General features: G+C 37.9%; 1 protein-coding gene across 1 annotated transcript; it reads left to right on the top strand.

Moving 5' to 3' along the window:
• Positions 1-487: 487 nt before the first annotated feature.
• On the top strand, positions 488-5,516 carry LOC107807382 (protein NRT1/ PTR FAMILY 5.6). Its single transcript, XM_016631738.2, has 4 exons — positions 488-712; positions 3,175-3,392; positions 3,701-4,242; positions 4,493-5,516. The coding sequence occupies exons 1-4, from the start codon at positions 565-567 to the stop codon at positions 5,364-5,366; spliced, it is 1,782 nt and encodes a 593-aa protein (XP_016487224.1). The 5' UTR covers positions 488-564; the 3' UTR covers positions 5,367-5,516.
• Positions 5,517-13,579: the final 8,063 nt, after the last annotated feature.

The raw sequence follows: 13,579 nt of genomic DNA, 5'->3' as shown, positions 1-13,579 counted from the left end.
ATTATTACAACTTAGGTTTTGGTTTTCTAGCTCCTCGGAATTTGATAAATCAATTGGCATATAATATTAGTCTAAAATGAGCTTAAATAAAATAATATTATCAGTAAGAATTCATATAGCCGATCCCAACTTAAATTTGGGAAGACTCGTAGTTATTGGCATAAAATAACCGTGAAAACATGTAGACTGATGACTCTTGTAAATATGGTCAATAGTCATAATATTTAGTCTCTCTCAACAGACAACAATATATCTATCATGCCCATTTTTGTAAATGAATTCCTAAAAGGAGAATCTAATTGAAAGCAATATGGATGCCATTCCTCCTGTTTAAAGGCCAATGATACTACTTTAATCTAGTGGAAGGAACTGTTTCTTTTGTTAACTTTTAATTACTTAATTACAATCATTGATAAGAAAATCTATTTTATTTTCAACATTATATTCTTTTGGCTCTTATAGTCTCAGAAGTCAGCAGGGGATTCCTCTTCCTATATAAGGAGAATAAAAGCAAAGAAAGCTGCCAACTTACAAACAACATATCTTCTTTATTATCTTAGAGAAATGGAAAAGAAAAATGTTGAGATAAAGATGGGAGAATCAGTAGAAATTGATGAGCAAAAATGGGTTTATGACTCTTCAGTTGATTACAAAGGAAGAGTTCCTCTCAGAGCTTCAACTGGTGGCTGGAAAGCCTCTTTCTTGATTATTGGTAAGGATTCATCTAACAAATGTCACATGCACACAAAAGTTTCACTTTCCTTTATCTCTCAATGATCAAGAACAAAAAGTAAATAATTCAGTTTGTTTTAAGCTGCAAAGTTATATATATATATATATATATATATATATATCTTATATACCATTCACTGATCGTATAAATGAATTTTTAGACAAACGGTGGAAATTGACATGTTGTAGAAGGTTACTTGATTATGATTACTTTTAATCTGATTTGATAGTACAAAAATATTTTACGCTGTCGATATATAAAACCATTTTTATTAGGGAAAAAGACTTTTGCAAAAAAAATATAGGATAAAACTGACTACAATAGACCCTTATGTGTGGTCCTTTTTTCGAAACCCACATATAGCATAAGCTTAGTAACTTAGGGCGGTGAAACTACTTTGAAGGAGGAACCAAGTTTAGTGTGTTTACTTTATGAATTTGCTGATGTTTGGTCTTTATTGGCAAAGAAAGGTCTCCACATAAAAAGACTTCCAGAAAATATTACCTTCCATTAGTCAGGCAAGGGCTGGGCTCTGAACTTTGTTGTGATTGATACCAGCATTTGAAGTACTAAACGGTATAGGTGAAGCTAGAACTTTAATTTTATGGGTTATGAATATTAAAATAATTACTTAAGTATTAATAATTGGATTCTAAATTTAATTTTTGTATATATTCAATGAATTTCTTAACTTAAATATACAATTTAAACAAAAATTACCGCGTTCGATCGAACCCGTACTTGAGCTTCTAGCTCCGCCCCTGTTAAGCAAAACAGCAACAGATAGGTACTACAACAACAACACAGTGTAATCCCACAGGTAGGGTCCGGAGATAAGGAATCATATTCATATATCTTAAAAATCTTCTCCTTTAATATCTTTTTATTTTATTTATATAGAGCTGATTATCTGTAGTCAGTTCCTTAAACAGAAAGCTATTGACATGGTCTAGTAGAGTTTGATGGTTTTTCTTTTAATTTCCTAAAATGTTGCATTCAGGTGCTTCTTTCTGTTAAACCCCTTCATATACTACATCCAGTCGATTTTAAACTTGTTTAAGGTTTTAATACATCTATTGAAAGATTATTTTAATAGCACTAAAGATTTATTTTGGGACTAAATTACCTTATATCTCTCCTCAGAATGAGTAATAATTGCTGCGAGACTTTTTAGAAAATTGTATAGACCGTGTATTAAAATAATAAACCTTCTTGATTTTCTAAAGCAACACTTATTTTGAAATATATTTATTTGACTAAAACGACTTATAAAATGGACTGGCGAGAGTATTAAGATTAATAAAAGAAGAATTAGGGGCCCATAAACTTGATTAATCAGTGGTTCTCTGTCAGTGAAAAGAATATTACCTTTTTGAGAAAAGTCCCTATGTAATGAGAACCACTAAACAGTTCTATGGTCACTTTTTTGGCACTGTAGACTGTAGTTATCAAGATATACACTTTTTCATAACTTGATAAAAGTTTGGTTAAGTGGAAAGTAGCACATAGCCAGGGTATATAACTCATTGGTTCTCTGTAACATACTACTACTCTTTTTATAGATAATTCTCAAGAACTGTATTCACAGCATAAATTCCAAAACTAGACTCCTACAATTGCCTAGATTCTACCCAAGTGGTCCACTACCTAAGACATAACAACAACAACAACAACAGCTCAGTATAATCTCATTAGTGGGTATGGGGAGGATAATGTGTATGCAGACCTTACCCCTACCCTGGGGTAGAGAGACTATTTTCGATAGACCCTCGGCTCCCTCCTTCCAAGAACTCTCACCTTGCTGTTGGGGTGACTCGAACTCACAACCTCTTCGTTAAAAGTGAAGGGCGCTCACCACTAGAGCAACCCAATACCTAAGACAATGAATATTTATGACCGCAATAAATATAATATCTTAATAAGTGAAAAACATAGCTAATGGCCACTAATAGCCTAGCTTGATCAAGCTTCTTTTTTTTTATTTTTTAACAAAAGTATTTTTTTTTTTGTACAAAGTGTGCTGGGATGCGATTCGCCAAGCTGGGTAAAACTTTCCCCTATCTCCAAAGGGATTCGACTCAATACTCTTTTTTTCGGAGTTAAGGTTTTGACCAACCTTTTAGAAGGGGGAAAAAAATTGAGTAGAAGTAGAATTTTTTTTTTGAGAAGCACAAAAAAATAACTTTTCCCAAAAGCACTTTGCTGAAAAATATTTTTAATAAAAATACATTTAGAAGTACTTTTTAAAAGTTTGGCCAAATACTAATTACAAAAGTGCTTTTTAAATTAATTAAAATTGATTTACAAAGTTCTCTCTGTTCTTTAATTTTCAGGGTATTATATTTTTATTTTCTTGAATACATGATGTATTATACATCTTATATCCTTTATTACTATTATGTAATTGGAGAAAAATAATGAGTTGTGTTTGAATGTAACAGCAATTGAATTCAGTGAAAGGCTGAGTTACTTTGGAATAGCCACAAGTTTGATTATATACCTAACTAAGGTTATTCATCAAGACCTAAAAACAGCAGCAAAAAGTGTGAATTACTGGACAGGTGTCACCACTTTGATGCCATTACTAGGAGGGTTTGTTGCTGATGCATACTTGGGCAGATTTTACACAGTTCTTGCCTCGACCACTGTCTATCTCATGGTAATCACAATATTTGTCCACAAAAGAAAGATTCATTTCTGTATTTGAAAACTTTTTAAGTTTAACTTTCTAATTATATCCTTAATAAAATGTTGTTATAGATCATGACATGTATAAAACTATAAGTTTTAAGAATACTATTAATATATGTCAAACTTGAGTGTTCGGTCAAATACCATAGTATAAAATAAAACGGAGAAACATTGTGATCAAATTATAACTTTGCTATACACAAATTGTGATACCAAATCATCATTTGCTATGAGACAACTAAAAGATATCTCTCTTACCTGCTGTTTGTTAAACAGGGCTTGCTTCTGTTGACAATGTCTAGTGTGGTACCAAGCTTGAAACCTTGTGGAAGTGACATCTGTCAAGAACCTAGAAAAATCCATGTAGTGATCTTTTTCTTTGCTATCTACTTAATCTCAATTGGAACAGGAGGGCACAAGCCTTCTTTGGAAAGCTTTGGAGCTGATCAATTTGATGATGATTATCCTAAAGAAAGAAGAAAGAAAATGTCTTTCTTCAATTGGTGGAGTTTTGGACTTTGCTCTGGTGTTTTACTTGGTGTCACACTTATTGTTTATGTACAAGATCATGTTAGTTGGGGTATAGCAGATTTGATCCTTACATTAGTTATGGCTTCTAGTCTAGTCATCTTCTGTGTAGGCAGGCCATTCTATCGTTATCGAAAAGTCACTGAAAGTCCCTTAACTACAATGCTACAAGTTATTGTTGCTGCAACTAGAAAAAGAAATCTTCCACATCCTTCTAATCCTGCTTATTTACATGAAACTCAAAAGTCAGAAGCTAATCGAAGGAGGCTATGTCATACCAAAAGCCTCAAGTAAGTTTTCAACTTAGTCTTGAATTGATTTGATTATGATATTAGTATATATATGTTATCTTTTGCTAGAAGATGAGCGAGTTGCTATCATGTGACAAAAAGGTCACGGGGTTCGAGCCGTGAAAATAGCCTCTCGCAAAAATACAGGGTAAAGTTGTGGTCCGACCATTCCTCGGACCCTGCGCATAGCGGGAGCTTAGTGCACACTTTATTAGTATATATATGTTACCTTTTGCTATTTTACTTGTAGGTTTCTTGACAAAGCTGCAGTCTTTGATGAGACACAAGATACAATAGTGCAAAAGCAGAATCCATGGAAACTTTCAACTGTAACCAAAGTGGAGGAACTGAAACTACTTATCAACATGACACCAATTTGGCTAACCACTTTACCATTTGGTATTTGTATAGCACAAGCTTCAACATTTTTCATCAAACAAGGCGTGACACTTAACCGAAAGATCACTCACAATTTTGATATTCCACCAGCTTCAATGTATGGCATTGGAGCTATTGGCATGATAGTAACTGTCACTATCTACGACAAAATCCTCGTACCTATCTTAAGAAAGGCAACAAGAAATGAGAGAGGCATCAGTATTCTTCAAAGAATCGGTATTGGAATGATGTTCTCGATTATAACTATGATCATTGCAGCTTTGGTTGAACGAAAGAGACTAAGAATTGTTGAGAAAAATCTACTTGAGGGTTCAATTTCAATGAGTGTGTTTTGGTTAGCACCTCAGTTTTTTCTCGTTGGTATAGGAGATGGATTCGCGCTAGTGGGATTGCAAGAGTACTTCTATGATCAAGTACCTGATACAATGAGAAGTTTAGGCATTGCATTTTACCTTAGTGTAGTTGGTGCAGCAAATTTCCTAAGCAGCATGTTGATCACAATTGTGGATCATATCACAGAAAAAAGTGGTAAGAGTTGGTTTGGAAAGGATCTGAATAGCAGCAGACTGGACTACTTCTACTTGTTGTTAGCTACTATAACAGCAGCGAGCTTGTGCATCTATGTCTTTGTTGCAAGGAGCTATTCCTACAAGAATGTACAAAGCAAGAGAACTGCGGATGTGGCTAATTGCCAAGATGGGGATGATCGCGAAGCAATGGCTTAGAAATTTGATCTCTAGTACATTAGTAGTACTAGTATTGAATAAGTGAAGTTGTCAAGCTGAGAAAGCAAAGTTACCATGTATCATATTTTGATAACTTAGAAGCAACAAAACTCCTTTCTTAGAAGTTTAATCCTAGTACATTTACTAAATTAATACAGTCTTCAAGCTGAGAAAGCAAATTGTTGGCGTGCAATTAGTTACCCTGTATTGTTCACATAAGTTAGGACTTAGGAGTAGAAGATCCTTTCTTTTTCCCCCAGATTTACACTGTCAACTTTTATCTGTTTTAGTATATGCCAGTGTAACTCTGGCTAAGGCCCGGACAGTATAGCTGAATCATTTCTGGGAGTTAAAATAGCACGGGGCTAGCCAGTTTTCGGACTGATAATTGAAAAATAGCCAGTATTTGCAAAGTCATTAAAAAATAGCCACTATTTTGCTGCAACACGGAAAGTTCCAGCATAATATACTGGAGATTGGAGCACTTGTGTATGAACTTCCAACATATTATGTTGGAACTCCAGCACATTATGATATTCCAGTATGTTATGCTGGAAGTTAACATCTAAAAAATTCGAACTCCAACATATTATGCTGCAATATTTTCCGAATTTTGAACATGATTTTTGTTCAGATTTATGTTTACATGAAAAGCGGCTAAATTTTGATTACTTTTGAAACTTTAGCTATTTTTTAATTACCAGTTGTAAATTTGGCTATTTTTGAATTTCACCCTTTCTCAGATTGACCATCACCTCATTATGGGCTAGTCAACAATAATTGGGCCCAAGTTAAAGGCCTTTGATCCTTTAGTTAACCAATGACCCATAGTCCATAATCGTGATATACCAGAATTTATGTGTCATGAGTTATGACCTTACCTTAAGACATTAGACAGAAATGTTTAACCACCACCAGCAGCTATTGACCTGAGGTAGATTTAGGATTTCTAATATATGGGTGCACTACAAAAAAAAAAAAGAAAAAAATATATTAAGTGGGAATTGTATTCCTCTTGGTAAATAATTTAACCTCCAACCAAGTGAACCATTCAGTTTATTTGGAACATGAGTGCCAACAATTAATATTATACTAATTTAAAAAATATATATACATAAAATACCTAATTTTACAGAAAGACCATGAATTCACGTGCCTCGTAACTTTTTCTATAAATTCCCTACTATTGACTTTGTGTATGACGAAGTAGGACTATTACTATCAAGATCACAAATTCATTCTACGTACTATCAGTAGGATCCAATTGTAACAGGCGACACACTCGTACTCTAGAAATACATAAATAAAGAATTACACAATGAAACTATAAGAAAAAATGGACTAAGATTCGCAACTCTCAAATGATTCATTTTGGACTCAAAAGCAAGGATGGTACAATAGTCTATCAATAGAAAGAACAAAAGATTTCTGTAGCAAAAAATAATTAATGAATATGGTCAATGGTTAGCTAGTGGAACATTCAAAACCTAACAAACCAAGGACAAGGTAGGTGGTGACTATGAGGTACAGACATTTGGGCCTACAATCAGTCATATTGTGGGCCATATCCAGCTTGTAAAACTAGTTACACTCATTGGGCTTGTTATGGATCCATAGACATGTCCCTGTCGTCATTTTAACTTGTTGCCTTGACGACTTATCAGATTTTTCTATCCGGTCGAAATTAATTGCATTTTCTAGCTAAAAAATATATAACATATGTTTACTTTTTAAATATATAGGAACCAAGTTTATTGGATTAATTGTTCTGGTGATAGAACGGAACAACTGCGACGGCGCGAGGCACCACATCTTCTTAACTCTTTAAGAGTTAGAAAATGTGCTTCTCTATTTAAGCACAAAAATTTTCTTTCTATTTTTAGATAAGGGATAAAGTGCCTTAGTAAAAGGAACACTTCAAACTTTTCGTTTTCCTCCAAATCTTTTTTCTCCATTTCCTATTTACACCTCTTTATTTAACTAAATAAAAAACTTAACAATATGTTCTCATAGTCGTGAAAAAGAACCAATAATGTGACGTTTGTCATATGAATTCATGCATTTGCTTGAGAGCAAAAGATTCATGGTATTAAACTTACATGTGAAATAATAATTTCGTATGTTATGTAAAATCATTGCCAAAATAGTAGCTGCGTATGATCAGCTTTAATCCATTACGGTCAGTGGCGGAATCAGAATTTTCATTAATGAGTATCAAAAAATAAATAATTAGTTACATCGAAAAGTCAAGGGGAATCAATGTATAATAAATATACATAAAATATAAAAATCTATCTAGCGATATAGTGTAATTTTTCGACGAATGGGTGCCAATGTGGCTCCACCACTGATGACGGTGTGAGGATTAATTACTGCATTATTAGAATGTGCTATGACAAGAATAACTTTGCAAGTTGTAGGAATCCTAACTAGCTATATGGACATTGATGTGATTTCATGGTAAATTTGTTTAGTGAATCATGAACTGCATTTGTATTATACTCTCTTTTGATAGAAACAGTGATGTTTTTGATTTCCTTTCAAATCTTTAGGAAATTTGGACCGACAGTGCATTAGGCTCCCGTTATGTGCAGGATTCGCGGAAGGGTTGGAGCACAAGAGTCTATTGTACACAGCCTTATTTTTTATTTCTGCAAAAGACTGTTTTCACGGCTCGAATTTGTGATTTTCTGATAACATGGCAACAACATTTTAGGACCGGCATATGTACGGTCAGAACCGATTGAGTCAGTCGTACAGACTGATCGAGACGGCAATATTTCGATCGAAAGGTATCTACGTAAGGTCAGGTCGAGGTCCGAAGAAAGGGACTTCAGGATTCAAGCTCCAAGTCCGATCAAGGATCAGTTCGGTATCATTATCGGACCCATGACCAAATCGAACCACGAGGCAAAAGATTGTCGGAGATGCACAGACCGACCAACACCCACCCCGAATATCAAGACTCCGAGTCATGATCGAGCGCGAGTCAAGGCCAATGGCTCGACCCGATATCGAGTTCGAGTCAGTATTGAAGCTCACAGACAAGGCCGTTACATCCGTACTAAGGGAGAGAATCCTGGCGGGAAGTAGGCAAAAGACAATACATCATGGGCTCTCCACTACGTATTTTTTATTATTGTATATAAAGTAGGATCCCTCTACTATAAAAAGGATGGATAGATTGTAAGCAGAGACACATTGGAACAAAAGATTTCTTCTCATATTGAAAGATATCCCCTTGTATTTATTTCCCTTTATCTTATTCATTCTTCTTCTCACTATTCTCATTTTTATAGTCAAGAATACACGTATTTCTATTTCTCTATACGATTTGTATCAAATTATATCACATATCCTTAGAACCATACACAAATTTAACTCTATCCAATTTTTCGCGTAAACAGTTTGGCGCCGCCGTGGGGCTAAGGGTAACGGTGGTTGTTTGATACAAATCTGCAATACACACCAGTTTACAACTTCAAATCAACAATGGCAAACCCTCGATTGATGGCTTTACCTATCGACCACGAAACCGGCCTTCAAGATGAAACCAACAACTTGACACCCAGGGCCGGAAGGCGAATTAACGATGTCACCGAAGCTCGAGTCGAAGTACCGCTAGATGTCAATTCACAAGTGGCTCTTGAGGCGAACCAACGTTCCAAACCGGAAAAAAACATTCAGGGCGGTACTCGATCCGTAGCTCGAGACACCCATAACGTAGAGGAGATCGGAGTCAGCTTGCGGATGATCTTCGAGATGTTACAAGACCAGCAAATAGCGATAGCTCAGTTATAGAGCCAAACTCAGGTACAAAGCAGGCCGGGCCCCAATCCGCTTCGAGAAATCACCTACAGAACGAAACCAGCCATAGTGAAGTCAAATGAGCAAGAATCGAGGACTACTCCCGAAATTACTAAATTGCTCGAGGAACTCATAAAACGAGTCGAAGCCAACGATAAAAAAGTAGAATCATATAATTCTAGGGTTGATTAGATCCCAGGAGCTCCACCAATGATAAAAGGGCTAGATTCGAAAAAATTCATTCAAAAGCCTTTTCCCTCGAGTGCAGCCCCAAAACCAATCCCCAAAATATTTCGTATGCCTGAAATACCCAAATATAACGGAACGACTGACCCCAACGAGCACGTCACTTCTTACACGTGTGCCATCAAGGGAAATGATTTGGAAGATGATGAGATCCAATTTGTATTATTGAAAATATTCGGTGAAACCCTATCAAAGAGGGCAATGGTATGGTATCATAATTTACCATCTAACTCTATTAATTGTTTTCTATGCGTGCAGATTGCTTCGTAAAAGCACATGCCGGAGCCATAAAGGTTGAAACCAGAAAGTCGGACCTGTTCAAGGTAATACAAAAGGATAACAAGATGCTAAGGGAGTTCGTATCTCGTTTTCAAATGGAACGAATGGATCTGCCACCAGTCACCGACGATTGGGCTGTTCAAGATTTCACTCAAGGTCTAAACGAGCGGAGCTCGATGGCTTCACAGCGGCACAAGCAAAATCTGATCGAGTACATAGCTATTACTTGGACCGATGTGCACAATCGATATCAATCCAAAATAAGAGTCGAAGATGACCAGTTGATTTCTAGGTCCGTTACGAAAATAACTACCAAGCAAAAGTCGACGAGAGATCGATACCAGCCATATAGCAGAAACGATACTACTGCTGAGTATCCTAGGCCTCTTTAAAATCAACCTCGTATACTGGGGGGCTTTATCATTAAACGTATCTGTGATGATTACCTAGTTCGGTGCAAAGGAAGTTACTTCGTTATTTCATGACAAACAATGTCTCAACAGGAAACGTTGTAAGAGCCAAATGGTCAAATCGAACCATGCTTATGTAGTCTGCCCGAGCCCTGACGCAAAACATGAACACATGTATAATGACTTGCAAAGAAAGCCCTCTTCTTTACCAATATTCTATGTTCATGATTTATTATGCAAACAGGATCGAGTTCGAGCAAGCTCTCACTCGACCATTACACCTACGGGCTACATTATTTCGAGTTCGAGCAAGCACTCACTCGACTATTATGCCTACGGGCTACTTTGCATCGAGATCGAATCATTCACTCAACTGCTAAGCCTACGGGCTACTTTTATTTCGAGTTCGAGCAATCACTCACTCGACCATTAAGCCTACAGGCTACTTTGACCATTACGCCTACGGACTACATTATTTCGAGTTTGAAGCATTCACTCGACTACTAAGCCTACGAGCTACTTTTATTTCAAGTTCGAGCAAGCACTCACTTATCTATTATGCCTACAGGCTACATTGCATTGAGTTCGAATCGTTCACCCGACTGCTAAGCCTATGGGCTACTTTTATTTCGAGTTCAAGCAAGCACTCACTCAACCATTAAGCCTACGGGCTACTTTGCATCGAGTTCGAATCATTCACTCGACTGCTAAGCCTACGGGCTACTTTTATTTCAAGTTCAAGTTCAAGTTCAAGCAAGAACTCACTCGACCATTAAGCCTACGGGCTACTTTGACCATTACGCCTACATGCTACATGATTTCGAGTTCGAATCATTCACTCGACTACTAAGCCTACGTGCTACTTTTATTTCGAGTTCGAGCAAGCACTCACTCGACTATTACACCTACGGGCTACATTGTATCGAGTTCGAATCATTCACACGACTGCTAAGCCTACGGACAACTTTTATTTTGAGTTCGAGTAATCACTCACTCGACCATTAAGCCTACGGGCTACTTTGACCATTACGCCTACGGGCTACATTATTTCGAGTTCGAATCATTCACTCGACTACTAATCCTACGGGCTACTTTTATTTCGAGTTCGAGCAAGCACTCACTCGACTATTACGCCTACGGGCTACATTGCATCGAATTCGAATCATTCACTCGACTACTAAGCCTACGGGCTACTTTTATTTCGAGTTCAGGCAAGCACTCACTCGACCATTAAGCTTACGGGCTACTTTGACCATTACGCCTACGGGCTATATTATTTCGAGTTCGAATCATTCACTCGACTACTAAGCCTACGGGCTACTTTTATTTAGAGTTCGAGCAAGCACTCACTCGACTATTACGCCTACGTACTATATTACATCGAGTTCGAATCATTCACTCGACTACTAAGCCTACGAGCTACTTTTATTTCGAGTTCAAACAAGCACTCACTCGACCATTACGCCTACGAGCTACATTATTTTGAGTTCGATTCATTCACTCGACTACTAAGCCTACAGGCTAATTTTATTTCGAGTTCGAGCAAGCACTCACTCGACCATTACGCCTATGGGCTACATTATTTCGAGCAAAACTACTCATTTCTTCGAATTCAAACGAACACTTGACTATTTAAGCTGAAGGATGTTCGAGCCCGATAAAGCAAAGGGGACTACCCACAAGGCCCGAAGGCAACAGAGATTAAAATTCAAACTATCTATTTAGTTTGAAAGGCTATTTTACTTCAAAAGGAAGAAAGATTTATATTTACAAATTTGTTTTACAGAAGCGGCTACTCTGCCAAAAGGAAGTTCTTTATACAAAAATCGAAAGCGGTATCAAAAGAACGCAGGAAATGACCTAAGGCCCTAAATGACTCAATCTTCATCGGAGGCCGTATTCTCGGCATCGTCCTCATCTTCAGACTCCCCCGAGTCATTGGAGTCCTCCTGAGGAAAGGCCAACCTCCGAGCTTTGTTCTCCTCTGCCCTGGCTACTTCAATCTCGGCCCCAATATCGAAGCCCTGAGCTCTGACCTTCTCGAGAGCCTCTCTCCGAACTTGCCATTTTGTATGTTCGACCATGATCTCAGCTTTGGCGTGGTTAACCTCGACATCGATCCTGAAATTGAGCCACTTTGGCATCAACTCTTTTATTGGCCTCGATCACCTTAGATCTGGCCACTTCAAGTTCTTTGGCCAAATCTGCTTTATCTGAAGTGGCCAAATCCAACAGATGCTGAAGCTCTTTTATCTTTTCGATCAGTCCCAAAGCATTTTCTTTCGCAGATCGAAGTTGGGCATCAGACAACTCCAACTGAGCTTCGACGGCTTCCTTTTTTGAGGCAAGGATATCCATACACTTTTTAAATTCTTCTGCCTCGGAAAGTAGCACATCTACCTGTGAGTTAAGCAGTCCAATCTGCTCGATCCTCTGCCGAACCTATAAAATCGGATCATTAGTGGTTATCTCTTTTTCATCTTCACTATCACGGAACATTCTAAATACCTGCTCAGCTATCTCCTCATGCTCTTCCCGAGCCGCTATCAAATCTGCTCGAAGTTTTTCACTAAGGAGCTTGTACGAGTCACTCTTCTCAGTGAGGCTCCGAACCTCAGCATCATGCTCCTCCCGGATTCAAAGAAAGGCCTCGTGATGCAACACCGAAGCCTGCAAACAAAAGAAGAAACATTAGAATTACCTACAACTCTATGTGTAAAAGAAGCAAAGAAAACGCCATCAGAGTTACCCGATTCAAAGCATATTGGGCCTCGTTGAATAGACATGCGGCCCCCACCACATTCATCACTGATTGATCTTCTTCGGTCATCAAGGATCGTAGGTAGCTGGCAATCCCCACAGGGAAATAAAAGATTCGGGTATCTGCAGGTATAGAGAGCACTATCTTCCGCCTTCGGTCGGGATCGATGCTCGGGGCAGGAAATTGGTCCACCAGTTTATGAATCGATGAAGGCTCGGTAGAACCCAACCGTGACACGTTTTTGGGTACTGGAATTCCACCAAAACCGGTAACCTCCTCCGAGGCACCTGACTCGAGCCCCTCCATAAAACCATGGATATCGGCCGACTCCTGAATACCCTCATAGGACCGGTCCTCTAACATGACGGCCTCTCGAATCATGGAATCCGAAATTTGAGGGGATCCTCCAATGTCAGCTATCCCAAACTCATCCCTTGAAATATCTTCTACTGCCCGAGAAGATCCACCCTCGGTGTCCCTTTCAATCATCTTAGTTCGAGAAGGGATAATCTCGGCTTCTTTTTGTTCTGGGATTATGGCCAAGGTTCCCTGATTTGCTTCCACCAAATTGAAAGACTATTGAATCACAATATTAGCCCGTATGCAGGCAAAATTCTCCTCTCCTTCTTCGAGCCCGTCCCTTAAATGGTGGGCCACTTCCGAAGTAATAACACTAGAGCCCCCCTTCGGCTTTCGAGATCTCTTAGCTA

The sequence above is a fragment of the Nicotiana tabacum genome, chromosome 2, assembly GCF_000715075.1.
Source record: "Nicotiana tabacum cultivar K326 chromosome 2, ASM71507v2, whole genome shotgun sequence".
Taxonomy (NCBI): Eukaryota; Viridiplantae; Streptophyta; class Magnoliopsida; order Solanales; family Solanaceae; genus Nicotiana; species Nicotiana tabacum.
Note: the sequence above shows the minus strand (reverse complement) of the source record. Positions and strands in the feature narration are given on the sequence as shown.